Here is a 13,231-nt window from a genome sequence, read left to right on the forward strand (position 1 = left end):
ACCAATCAGGCACAACATTATGACCACCTGCCTAACACAGAGTTGGTCTTCTTTATGCTGCTAAAACTCCTCTGACCCAGAGGTTCATGGACACAGGATCTCTAGGGATGTCTTGTGGCACCAAGGTGGTGACAGTGAATTCTGTGTGTCCTGTGGGTTGCAGGGGGGGACTTACCTAGATCAGGTTTATCCTTGTACATCCCACAGATGCTCAGTACGATTTGGATCTGGGGAGTGTGGGACCCGGGTGAACAGCTTAGCTCTGTCATGTTCCTGTTTTGCGGTGTGATGGGGTGCATTGTCCTGCTGAGGGTGGCAACTGGCATCAAGGACTGCTGTCGCCATGGTGGGTGGGGGTCGGGGAATTGCTGGACCTGCAGTGTTTAGGTGGGTGGTCCATGTCAAACATCCACATGAATGCCAGGACTCAAGGTTTCCCAGCAGAACGTTGCATTATAACAAGATGATCGATGTGATTACTCAAACTCAAACTTTATTTCTTTGTATAGCACTTTTCATGTAAGAACAAAACAAAGTGCTTCATAAGCAATTAAAAACAAAGAAGACAATAAATAAATACAATTAGAAATAGGAATAAAAAAAAACAACTCTCCACCATCCCTACATATAGACAGCCATTCACACACACACACACACACACACACACACACACACACACACACACACACACACACACACACACACACACACACACACACACACACACACACACACACGTCCACACCCAAAAGGTATCAACATGACATCATCATGACATGGCAAAGAACTGAGGCTAGAAGGAAGGAAGGAAGGAAGGAAGGAAGACACTACCTTGAAGAGGGGGGGGGGCAGCCACACTGAGAGGGGATTCACTTCACCTGTCAGTGGTCAGAAGGTTGTGGCTGATTGGTTTATATCCACTATCAGTCCCACTGATGACTTTCTGTGGCCAACCCATGCATTGACTTTCTGAGTTTGAAGTTATTCTCTTGAAGGGCCCATCCTGCTTGGGTTAGGGGTCTGGTTCTTGCTTATGGTCTGAGAGGACCTGGGTTCAAATCCCAGATGAGTCCTTCATGTGGACCACTTCACAGCAATTCCCCCTCTCAGATCAATATCTGATTTCTTACAGTCTTCTGATCCAAACTCAGGTCCTCTGCTGCCTTGCTCATATTGGTCTCCATTGGTGGACCCCTGTGGAGGTTTTCTGCTGGTCCCAACATTGTGGCTGATTGGTGTAGATTAACCATCGTGTGAAATCTTCTTCTTAAAAGTAACTGAAGCTGTCAGATAAATGCAGTGGAGCAGAAAGCATAATATTTCCATATGAAACTAAATGGAGTTGAAACTTAATGTAGCAGAAAACGGGAAAAACTATCTCAAAATTGCACTTAAACTGTGTATGAGAGTGAAAACAGAATCAGCACTGATGCCAAATTCAGTAAAAATCTTGGAGATCTTTAGTCTAAAATAGCCTCAAACATCAATATTAAGCCATGACAGTGAGTGGTTTTGAAATCCTTTAGAAGCTTATTATAAATGAATCATCTTATTGGTCAGACTTACTCATAAAACACTGCAAACAGAGGTGTTGATGGGTAAGTTTGTATAAATGGTGCCATCTGGTGGTTAAAAAAACAGACAACACTGTGACCGAAGCCTCGCAGCTGTTCAAATGAAACTCTTTATTCAATATGGAGACACCAGAGGAATCCACCTTTACACTGCATTCACTTGAGTCTTTTCTTATCAAAATAAATCATATCAAGGACGGGTAGCTGTTTTTTTTTTTTTAACACACACTTCCACATCTTGTTGAACAGCAGAGGTTTTCAAATCTGAAAGTCACACTGCTTAAATCCCTCCCCAGTGACTCTGTGATTCATCTACCTGGTAACTTTCCCAGTGGCAGATCTGACCACCCCTGCTGGTTAACATCTTGCAGTACATACAGTCCTCTCAACACGAGCATGCCCTTTCACAATGGCCTAGAAGTGAACTGAGCATAATGAACACCTGTCCACGACAAATCTGACAACACACGAGAATGATACAATCACCGTTAACCCGGGAATCACGTCTGCTACGCCCCCGCAGAGGAACAGCCAAGGACACCGAAATGGGAAAAGCACACACAACAGAGGGGCTTCAGTAACAAACATGCAGGGTTTGGGTTTGGAAACAGTGAAGTCTAGTGAGGTTGTTCAGCACAAGTGGTGGAGTTTAGAGGAGGGGAAAGACTAGAGGTAAAGCATCAAACAGAATCAAGCAGATTTGTGTCATGAAACGGCTCCATTTCAGTCATTAAAAATATCCTCTTTAAAAGGAAATCACTGCATGTAGGAAGTTATACAAATAGAGGAAGAGAAGAGAAACAGAACATCATTAATGATGGCTAGAAGACAGCAAAATGAAACCGTATTTTTGTGTCGACTGACTTTTTTTGTGTGATTGAACGAACGCAGATGAGAACAGATTACAGATTTGTATTTTACAACTTACCTAATGCATTTTTACACCGAAGCACTGACAGAGTAGCAGCAAGAATTCCATTCAGAAGAGGTTTTCAAGAGTCTTTTCACCCAAGTCACAAAAAATGAAAACAAAAAAAAAGGTTTTCTTTATTAGCTCAAGTGGCACCGTACAATGGGGATAGTTTTAGTTTTATTTGGCCACATACTGGTGAAGGTAAATCAATATCTGTTTGTGATGTTTACAGTGTCAGAAGATGAAAGTCTTTGCGTCTTTCCATACAAGATTAAATCCAAAATAACCAACATTTCTGGACGATCACTGAGCTCATGGTGCTGCAATGCTGCAAAAAGCATCATCACCGGTAGACTGCTTAAAGAAACCTTTATGTCTTTGCAGTGTAAGAATGACAGCCTTCGTCTCTTTCCATGTTTCCGTAAAAAGTGCTGACACATTTAACATTAACGGTAGATGTTAACTGCCCGAGTGCTTGACACATTTTCAGCTGTGATGGAAACTATTACCTGCTTTTCACTGCTCTCAGCAGTTGCACTCTGAAAAGTCATTCAGAGTGCATGGCTGCAAGACTAAAAAGAAATTTAGGAAAAAAAAAACGATATTAAATTGATAGGACATTATTTTGTCAACCCAACCCATCAAAAAAATGTTTGTAATTTGAAAGGTTTATCCAAATCAGTAAATTAACTGCGTAATTATCTGTGTTGACTCACTTAAAACTAAAATTAAGTTGAGAAAATGTAATGATATTGGCTTCATAATGTCATTTTTTCTCCACCTTGGCTTCAGGATTGACCTTTTCTTAACATATTTGAGCAATTCCAAAGAGTTAAGACTGATAATTAAAAAAAAAGATTGTAGAAAACCTAATTCTACCGGTAGTGTCTACAGATACGGACCCGTACCCGTAGCCTGTGGACTACGGATATGGCACTTTCCATTTGCCAGACAGATACGGACCCGTACGCGAGTCTCGCGAGTCAAGAAGCTGCTAACCACTGCAAACTGTTGAAAGGTAAGCAAAGGTTAAGATTAGGGTTAGTGTTAGGGTCAGGTTTAGGGTCCGTACCTGTAGTACCGATGCTACGGGTCCATACCGCTAGCGTCTACTGGGAGTCACATGACCAGATCTCGCGTATCTGATTGGCAAATGGAAAGGGCCGTATCCGTAGTCCACAGGCTACGGGTACGGATCCGTACCTCTAGCAACAACCAACTCTACCAACTCAGTGTAGCTTGTTGGCTGCACTGTGTAATGACAACAGTCTTCTCATCATTTAGATGTATTTTTGCACCGCATTCTAGATTTAACTCAAGTACAGCCTCAGTGCTGCATGCCTGTAGACTCCAATTAAAATGCAAATGTTCAACAAGTTCAAAATCTCAGCACATAAAACCAAAACTATCACCGTGGCTATAAAATGTGATTTTTTTAAAGAATTTGGGTAAGCTGACTCTTCACATGGCTTTTAATTTCAGTTTATCACATGAATCAAATTCTTCAAATAGTTCAGTTCCTTGGTATAGCAAAACACATGAAAAAAGAAATTGGTTTTCCACGTACAGGTAAGGGATGGTCACTAGGGTTTGTCTTGTCACACACACACTCACACACACACACACACACACACACACACACACACTGCAGTATCAGGAGATAAAGGATCAAAGAGAAAATAGAAAGCAGGACAGAGCAGCAAAGCTTCCAGTGAGGTTTGGAAGTAGAGATGGGCTCGATGGAGAGAGAGGCACGACATTTGAGAAAGGCCTTTGAGTTTTGGAGGGAGCAGCAGCAAGGCAGGAGATAAACAGAGGACGAGACGGGCCACGAGACACCGCGAGGAAAACAGGACAATGACACAGATAAAGAGGAAAAGAAAACACAAAGAGAGAAGAGCAAGTTTTGACACCAACAGAAGTTTCCCACAATAAAAATTCTTCTCGACGGATCAGATTGCAACGGAGAGCAAAGCCCTTCATGGTGAGCTCGGCGCCACAAGACGAACACAGAGGGAGAGAGGAAGCATTCAGACAAAGGGATCCCAATGGCAAAAGTCTCTTACTGTAAAAAGCAGAAAATGTAAACTTCTTTTCACTTTTAGAAATGTAGCTGCTGAAGTTGCCAGTTTTGCTAAACTACTGTATCATTATTGATTTTCTTTTTCTATGGCCTTGTCATTCTTGCAAGTCGCAGCAAAAGGCTTAAGTGTCATCAACCTTTATTAGGACACTGATCAAAGTCAAAAGACATAAAAAACAAACATAAAACCACTCCAGTGCAGCAATAGATAAGACATAAATTAATAAATAAGTCAGCATTTTGTTGAACCATATCCACTTGCTCACTTTCTTTGCTGAGCAAGCTGAGAATATGTGATACTCCTCTCATATCTGTATGAAGCTACAGCCAGCTAGTTAGCTTAGCATAAAGAGTGGCAGCAGAGGGAAAGGCTGGCCTGACTCTATCCGAAAGCAATGAAATCCATCCACCTAAACCTCTAAAGATCACAGATAAACATACATGTACACTAGTATTCTCATAACACCGTAGTTTAGATCATATTCAGGTTATGGTGTTTACATGGAGCACAGATGTCTGTTTTTCACATCCCTGTATACATGATAAATGCATGTGTACCAGTTACTGATTACTGAGTGCTGTTTGTGCTTTCACTTGTAATGTTTACAAGTCAAACTGGCAATTTAATGTGACTTTTCAGGACCTGTTAGCCTAACTAAAGAAATTTGACAGTGGCTACTGAAAACATGGCCCTTTTGGCTAATGCCAGACTTAGCACTATTTAATGCCACGACTGCATTGCAGATTTCTACCTCCTCTTTAATTGATGTCAGGATTTAACTGTCACCTCACATGATAAAGGAGTGTAAGATAAAGATAGGCAGCCATGACCGGTGGGATGGGGTTGTCATGCAACCCGGTCTCACGGGAATTCGTGAAACTGTCACGTAAATTTTTGTTTGGGTTTCGTGGGCACCAACACGATTTTGTCATGTTTTTCGTGCCGCTCACCACAAAATGTTTTTCGTGTTGCTCACAACGAAACCCGCTGTGGTAATCACATCTGAAAGTGGTTTATACCGGCAGATTCATGACGATCTAAGCTGTCCATTGGCGTATACTGCTTGTGTGATCGCGTTTGCGGCCGTCGGACATTCTTTAAATTCCTATGCAAATTGGTAAGTGTACCACCGGGTTATGGTTAGGTTATGGTTAGGTTATGGTTAGGTTATGGTTAGGGACGATGTCATGCAAAATATAGCGTTGGATTCGCCACGGTTTTACATTAAAAATATAATATACCCATTCGTTTGAAATACGTTCTGAGTGGCACGAAAAGTCCGCCGTTTAAAATACATTGGTGTGCATTTCGTGGTGAGCGGCACGAAAAACATGACGAAATCGTGTTGGTGCGCACGAAACCGAAACAAAAATTTACGTGACAGTTTCACGAATCCTCGTGAGATCGGGCTGTGTCATGATGAGGCTCAGTGACTCTGAGTTTAGAAAATATATGCATTTCCATTTCTTTTACTAGTTGTGTGACACAGTTGAACAATTTAAGACACCAGAGGAAATAAACTGGACAAGTGTTGGCTCTGTTCTGGTCGTAGTTGTTGTCCAAAATGGGCAGTTGTGGACAGTTTTTATTGTTACCTGGCTGTAATCACGCCTGTGATAAAATCTATGTGGAATTGTAAGCCGGAGTACTCCACCAAGCACAATCAGCGTTCTCAAAGCACAGCTAATGTCTTATCCAAGTTTCTGAAATTGGGAGATGATGTTTCCATACACAAACACAAAAAAAATTGTCAAAAAGCCAATCATAACCAGGATACTCGACTCCATGTAAAAACAGTCATAATGTATCTTGTTTGCTTAATCTGAGCACGAATCCACATTTTAAAACAACACAATGACGTGTCGTTTTTTGCAAATGACAGTGCCTGACTCAGGATTATTACAGAACACGAGCCCCATAAAACATGTCATTTTACACTTTCATTTTTTGCACATATTTAGCAAACAAGATACAACATGTTAATTAGTGAGCGTTAGAGGTGTTGGTGGTACCTTTTAGAATTTAGTCAAGCTAGCTATACCCTTTACTTCCAGTTCACAGACTGTATATTAAAGATGAATGTAGCCTGCGAATCTGAAAAGAAAATCCAATGCAGAAGCACCCTAAATCTGTGTTCTTTTCAACAGCCAGCAGGAGGCAACTCCTCTGGTTGCAAAAAGGAATAAGAGGCCTATGAAAAAATTAGTCCACTTCACATTTAATTTGCTACATCAGTGATTTTTTTTCTGAATTACTTTATTGTCTCAAATCACAATTTCAAGTCTTTAACACAACATGATGTTCATTTTGTAAATGTTAGCCCCATTTGGAGCAAAATAGGCAACTACTTAGGGGTGTACTTGAAGGTTACATTCCACATCTTGTCGGTTAAGTTTGGTTTCAAAAGACCAAGGTGGCCACGGGAAAGTTCCAAACTTCCAAACTTCAGAATGGTAATCCACAAATGACTCAAGGACGTCACGGTGTCTACGTTCATCTTTTATATACAGTCTGTGTTTACGCTAAGCTGACTGCCTGAAGGGGGAGTAGCTTTGAATATTCCCAAAGATGTCAAACTATTTCTTTAATCTGAGCAAGACTGAGTGGGATTTGGAAAGATAAGGTTGTTTGATGTCCAAGCCTTTTGCTGCTTTGGCACATGCATTTGTGGGTTGCATGTGTGAAACAGCCTGTGGTAGTTAATGAGCTGTTGATATACAGAGTGTTATCGCCACTGATCAGCTTGTTGCTTTCAAGTCGCTTTTCTTCCCCCTTGAATTCCTGCAAGAATACGCACAGCTCTGGCACATTTGAAACATCTGATAGCCTGAATTCTGCTCTTCTGTACATCTACAGCTCTCAAAACTGCATTTGACTATCAAATTTACCAGGTATTTAACTCAGAACTAACAGAATTGCGATAACAGCCTGTCATGTATTTGAGTTGGTGGACATATTCAGCATTGTTTACCAAATAAATAATACAAGAAGGATGACAGCAGTAGTTGTTTCTGTGATATTCTAATAAATCATATTCCATTATTCAGCACACTGAGTAAATACCTGGTAAACAACATACTGTTTTGTACTGAGGTTTACATGAGGACATTGGCACGAGTGTCTGGCAGTCGGAGCCCCACCAGGCCGCCGCCAACCAGCACGGATGATGCCAGCAGAATGGGAATAGCCTTGGTGATGCCAACCAGCGAGCCAAAGATCAGGTTGCCCAGCACTGCTGCCAGCTTACACATGGCGTTACAGAAGCCAAATCCTGTGCCCCTGAAAGCAAAGAGCCAAAGAAGGTAGAGAGGAGTCAGAAATGCACAGCATGTACATCACACTCATGTCTGGATAATTTGAAAATTGGGCCAAGTAGCACATTGAAGTACATATATTATTACTATATTTATATTTTTTCCCTTTTATTAAGGCCTTGCTCTATCCAAGAGAACATTTAACGAAAAAATAAAACTATAATATACCTGATATAGCTGCAAAATGATGGCGGCTGCTCAACATCACCCAGATTCTGTTACTGAATAAATTTCAGGTGAGAAGCTGCACATGTAGTTGTATCATCTTCCTTCATCTACTGCATATAATTCTTTAAATGTTTGTCCCAAAGGTTTAGTTGTAAATTTGAAGTATTGTGGGCAGTCTAAGGCACACCTGTGCACTAATCATGGTATCTAATCAGCATCTTGACATGGCACACCTGTGAGGTGGGATGGATTATCTCAGCAAAGGAGAAGTGCTCACTATCACAGATTTAGACAGATTTGTGAACAATATATGAGATAAATGGTGATATTGTGTATGTGGAAAAAGTTTTAGATCTTTGAGTTCATCTCATTAAAAATGGGAGCAAAAACAAAAGTGTTGCGTTTATATTTTTGTTGAGTGTATATATGTAATCACTTTAGATATTTTTAGGATTTTTTGGGGAAGATTTTTACTCATTTTTTGAATTATATTTACAAGACTTTTCTTGCCAAATTTTTTTTAAAATATAAAACTTTTAAGGGAAATTTTAAGGAATTATTGGAATTTTCTTCCTGAAGGTTTTGCAACTTTTCAGAAATTTGGGGAATTTTCTTGCTGAATTTTTGGATTTTTTTTCAGACAAGGAAACAATGTTTTCGGGGGCTTGTAAATGAGGACAACAGGAGGGTTAAGAAATCCAATCTTACTATTACTATTATTACTATGTCACATCTGTAGCTACTTACATTTTCATCATGTCCCTATGTATGATAACAATAAAGCTATTCTATTTTATTCATGTGTCAAATTATGTGTTTTTCACCATTTCACATTAGAGATTTCTGGATATTACAGTAAAAGACTTGGTTTGAACTTAGTTTTCCCCTTAATTATTGAAATCTCCACTACTGATGTCGTCTTTTAGGATTTTTTTGTAGTGATTAATCCTCATAGCCTAGCCGCGCTAGATAACCCACGGCAACTAATTTAATTCTCTGCAAGGGTGGGTCTAGTTACCGAGGTAAGCCTCGAGGTTGGATGCTCCTAAAACTGGCCGACGAATCACCATGAAGTGTAGAGTCAGAAGGCGGGCGTAACTGAGTGACGACAGAGGCGTGACGATTCTGACAGAAACAACCGGAAACAACTAGCCTAGCTGCGCTAGACAACCCACCGCAACGAATTTAAACAGTCGTTGAGTTCCATTAGCACCGACTCTGAATAATCTTTCTGTTAACATGTCTTTAATATACTTGAGCTTCACCCATTGACTGTATAAATAAGGCTTCACTGAACTACCGCATCCTCTAATTTCCGGCGCTCTAGGAACTACGTCAGCCTATTCGTTGCGCTGATTGGTTGTATACCTACCCAATTGCTGCAGAGTGATTTGAAAGACAACCCTTTAGCCCGCCTCCCTCCCTGTCGAGAGTTCCTAGACTCTTGTGTCTTCAGACCTGGGTCTAGCGCAGCTAGGCTATAATCCGCAGTCTTTGCACATCAAAGTTGAGTCAGTCACTGTTATGATATAGCACAAAAACAGGATCTCCTTTGAGAAGGTACCAAAGAAATCTAAAAATTGAGATTACAATGCTACAGTTAAATTTATGTGAATTTAGCTGAGTAATTTAAAAGTCACACTTAATGCCTTATAATATTAAATATATATAAGTAAAGTCATTTTTATTAATTTCCTTCTTTCTTATTGTTCTGGACTGATATGATGAAAACTTGATACACATATTGGTTTACTCAGTGATGAAGCACAGGCGTCCTCTTGCAATATCCTGTAGATTACTGCTGCTTTTTGCAGTAAAGTTCTATCGGAGTTCTGTATACAGTGAAAGCAGCGCTCACCTCCTGTCTGTTGGGTACAGCTCAGTGGTGACCACATCCAGGGAGTTCCAGGCAGAGATACTGAGGCCGTTGTAGAGACACAGCATGAAGATCATCATGGACTCACTGGTGCCGAACCAAAGGAAGAAGCAGCTGATGCCTGACAGCACCATGGAGCCTCCTGCAGGACACAGTGCAGCACAAAATAACATCTTTTACGTCACTAGAGGTCACTGCAGACACAAAGGCCAACATCACAAGACATCAAGACATTTTCAAAGAGGAGAGGCTGCTATTCATATCCCAAACAGAAAGTCAGAGCAGGTCCTCAGCCGCCACAAAGACAGGAATGTCATGTCATACCTAACATGCTAAGACGTCCTATTTTATCCATGAGGAGAGCAGAGACGATGTTCCCAGGCAACACAGCCAACGTTCCCAGGAAGTTAACGAAATAGACCCAGTAGGCGCTGTAATCATCGTCGAACGTCATCTGACAGCCTGTTTTGTTGTGGTGGAAGGAGCTGTTGATCAAACTCGAATTTATTAGCTTGGAGTCATCAATATCTGTAAAAGGGAGAGAAGAGAGAAGTTTTCAGTACGTTTAAATACTGATTCATCAGTTTGTATCTGCCTGGCACATATTACAGTCTCTTTCTGCTTGTTTAAAATGCATGTTATAACCTGCATGTGTTATTTTTATATTTTTATATATCCTGTAGAAGGAAGCCTTTTTAAAGTGTTTGCTTTATTACATTTAGATAAGTATGGCAGTTTACACCAAGTAATAGCAGACTTGGAGCCAATCTGGACTTTAAAAACACTATTTCTGAATTATAAATATTATATAAATGGAGTCATTTTAACTTTTTATTCCTGTCTTTGTGTGGATTAAACAAATTAGATGTGCTCATTAGAGAACTTTAGAGGTGCTGGTGGGACAGAGCCAGATTTGCTGTTTATGCTAAGTTAACCAGCTGATTGCTGTAGCTTATTTACAAAAAAACATGGACATGGTATCAATCTTCTCTTCTAACTCTTTGCAAGAAACTAAATATGTACAAGACTGCTTTTTCTTTTCACTGTCATTACATTTTTGCTCATAAAGGGATTACTGCTGGGTTTGACACTGGATTTGTTACTTCAGTAAGAATTTTCCTAATAGGTTTATAACATAAATCACTAGTTTCAAGACTTTTTGAACAGAGCATGATGTTCATTTTGTAAATTACGACCCCCATTTAGAGTTATTCAGACGATAAGTGAGCATATTTTTTGGATGCAGGATTATGTTGTCATAGACTGGTTCTCAATGTCTGGTTTGAAAACAGCAAGATGGCAACAGCTAAATGCCATTTCAAGCTGTCCAAATGGTAGTCCATGAACCAATGAGCAGCACCTCAGTGGCTATGTTCATCTTCATATACAGTCTGTGGTAAAAAAAAAAAAAAAAAAATTATCTAAATGCAGATGGAAAGTGACTGAAAACAACCTTTTTTCATCTTGAGAAATTGAAAACATAAATTACTGTACTGTAGTATTTTTAGCGTCAAAATCAGTTCAATTCACTTGTCAGGAATTTATTTATTTTTAATGTAAAAGCCTACAAAGCAACTTTGACACAACTACAAGTGCATTTAAATGTCATAGTGAGCAGCAACAAGTGTTTACAGAAAAGATCTCAGCATTTCTGTTTCCATCGCAGTGTAGGATCTGCCAGCTTTGACCATGATATTAACTGGAAATACACCAAATCAACAACAAATAACAGTGGATGGAACTTGAGTTCTTTCAGAGTCTGAAGTACCTATGCTGCAGTCGGTATCTTCTTTCTTCCCTTAAAGTGACCCTGAAAAAGGTTCTAAAGTTTAGTTCTTGTGGTTGGAACATGCACAAAGGCCTGGGACGCTCTAAAATATTAGCTTTGGGAGTGAAAAACGATTCAATATTGGTGACAGAATAAAAAACATTATTTCAGCTTATTTTTCTACATGTTCCAAGTCTACAAGTAAATTTAAGCACAGCAGTAAGTGACTGTGTAGCCTGCGTGTTAAATCACGAGTAGGGATGTCCTTATCTATTCAATTCAATTTTATTTCTATAGCACCAATTACAGTGAAATTGTCTCAAGACGCTTTACAAAACCTATATGCCTGACCCCCAGAGCAAGCCCCATGGCGACAGCGGCAAGGAAAACACCTTTTAACAGGAAATAAACACCCTTTTAACAGGAAAAAAATCTTGAGCAGAACCCGGCTCTTTATGTGGGGGGACCCATCTGCCTGCTGGCCGGGCCAAAGATATGAATCGAGGCTGATCAGGTAATTTTCAACTGACTGGCATCACAGGAATGATCTGACCTGGTCAATAATTGATAATGCAATCAATAACTGATGACACAAATCGAGCAGAGTGGATGTTTGTCCTGTGCTGACATTGCTGTTAAAATGAAGCTACATCACGGAATACAGGAAAACTGACGCTGATGATCGCAATTTGACGTAAACACATGCGCTCTAGCTGTAGCTCATCAGGTGTCACCAAAGTCTTTGTCATGGTTGCCATTGCTAGCTAAACCCCCCACTATATTCTCTGCTTGCTGCTTTCTGGAACATGTATAGTCTCAGTGATAGCCTTCTAGCTGCAGTATTAGATGGTAAGTCTATCCTCCTGGTAGTCCAACCAGGTACTACAGCTAATCTACAAAACATTTTCTGACAAGCATGAAAAGAATACAAGTTTTCACTGTCATTTGGAGCTTGGAGCTACCCTCTACACACTACCTCAGTGCCCTACTGGAGTTTTGAAACAACATCCCTAACCACTAATGGGACATCAAGGAACAGCTTGGGTGCACAAATAAAATATTTTTTCATGTGTAATATCAAAGAAGATTGGGACGTGATGTCAGAAATCACTAAACATCAAATAACTCAGATCACATCGGGGGCAAAAAACAAAACAAAATGTTGAGATGGACTTCAGTAGACACAGGTGTGATATTAAGGCCATTGGGGAGAGTCTCAATTTGACATGGAGATGACTGAATTTGCAAAACTGAACCCCTGTAGAACTCTGGTTCTAATCAGCTCATTCCCTAAATAGAAATGCTGTCTCAATAGACCTCAGCAGCTGCAGCAATAAGGAAACATTCCCGCTCTCACAACACACTCGTCCCTCCCAAGCTCATTCTGTCTCTCGTCGTTTCTCTCCCTCCAGAGACACATTGTTGTGGGCAAAAAGACTTCATTTCCCATGGGGCATTACAGCAAACCTGACGTGCCCTCACTGTTTCCATGTTCAGCGCTTTCCTGAGTGCTGGAGGGAACTGTTTTTCCACC

The 13,231-nt window shown here is 40.4% G+C and overlaps 1 protein-coding gene across 1 annotated transcript in view; it reads right to left on the minus strand.

Moving 5' to 3' along the window:
• Window positions 1–1,665: 1,665 nt before the first annotated feature.
• LOC110960824 (synaptic vesicle glycoprotein 2C-like) overlaps window positions 1,666–13,231 on the minus strand; it is a 66,168-nt gene continuing 54,602 nt past the window's right edge. Inside the window, exons 11-13 of the mRNA XM_022208207.2 lie at window positions 10,254–10,457; window positions 9,912–10,071; window positions 1,666–7,850 (exon numbers count right to left, since the gene is read on the minus strand). Coding sequence (XP_022063899.1) covers window positions 7,667–7,850; window positions 9,912–10,071; window positions 10,254–10,457 — 548 coding nt within the window. The 3' untranslated portion in view covers window positions 1,666–7,666. The remainder of the gene's footprint in view (window positions 7,851–9,911; window positions 10,072–10,253; window positions 10,458–13,231) is intronic.

The sequence above is a fragment of the Acanthochromis polyacanthus genome, chromosome 18 (genome assembly GCF_021347895.1).
Source record: "Acanthochromis polyacanthus isolate Apoly-LR-REF ecotype Palm Island chromosome 18, KAUST_Apoly_ChrSc, whole genome shotgun sequence".
NCBI classification, from domain to species: Eukaryota; Metazoa; Chordata; class Actinopteri; family Pomacentridae; genus Acanthochromis; species Acanthochromis polyacanthus.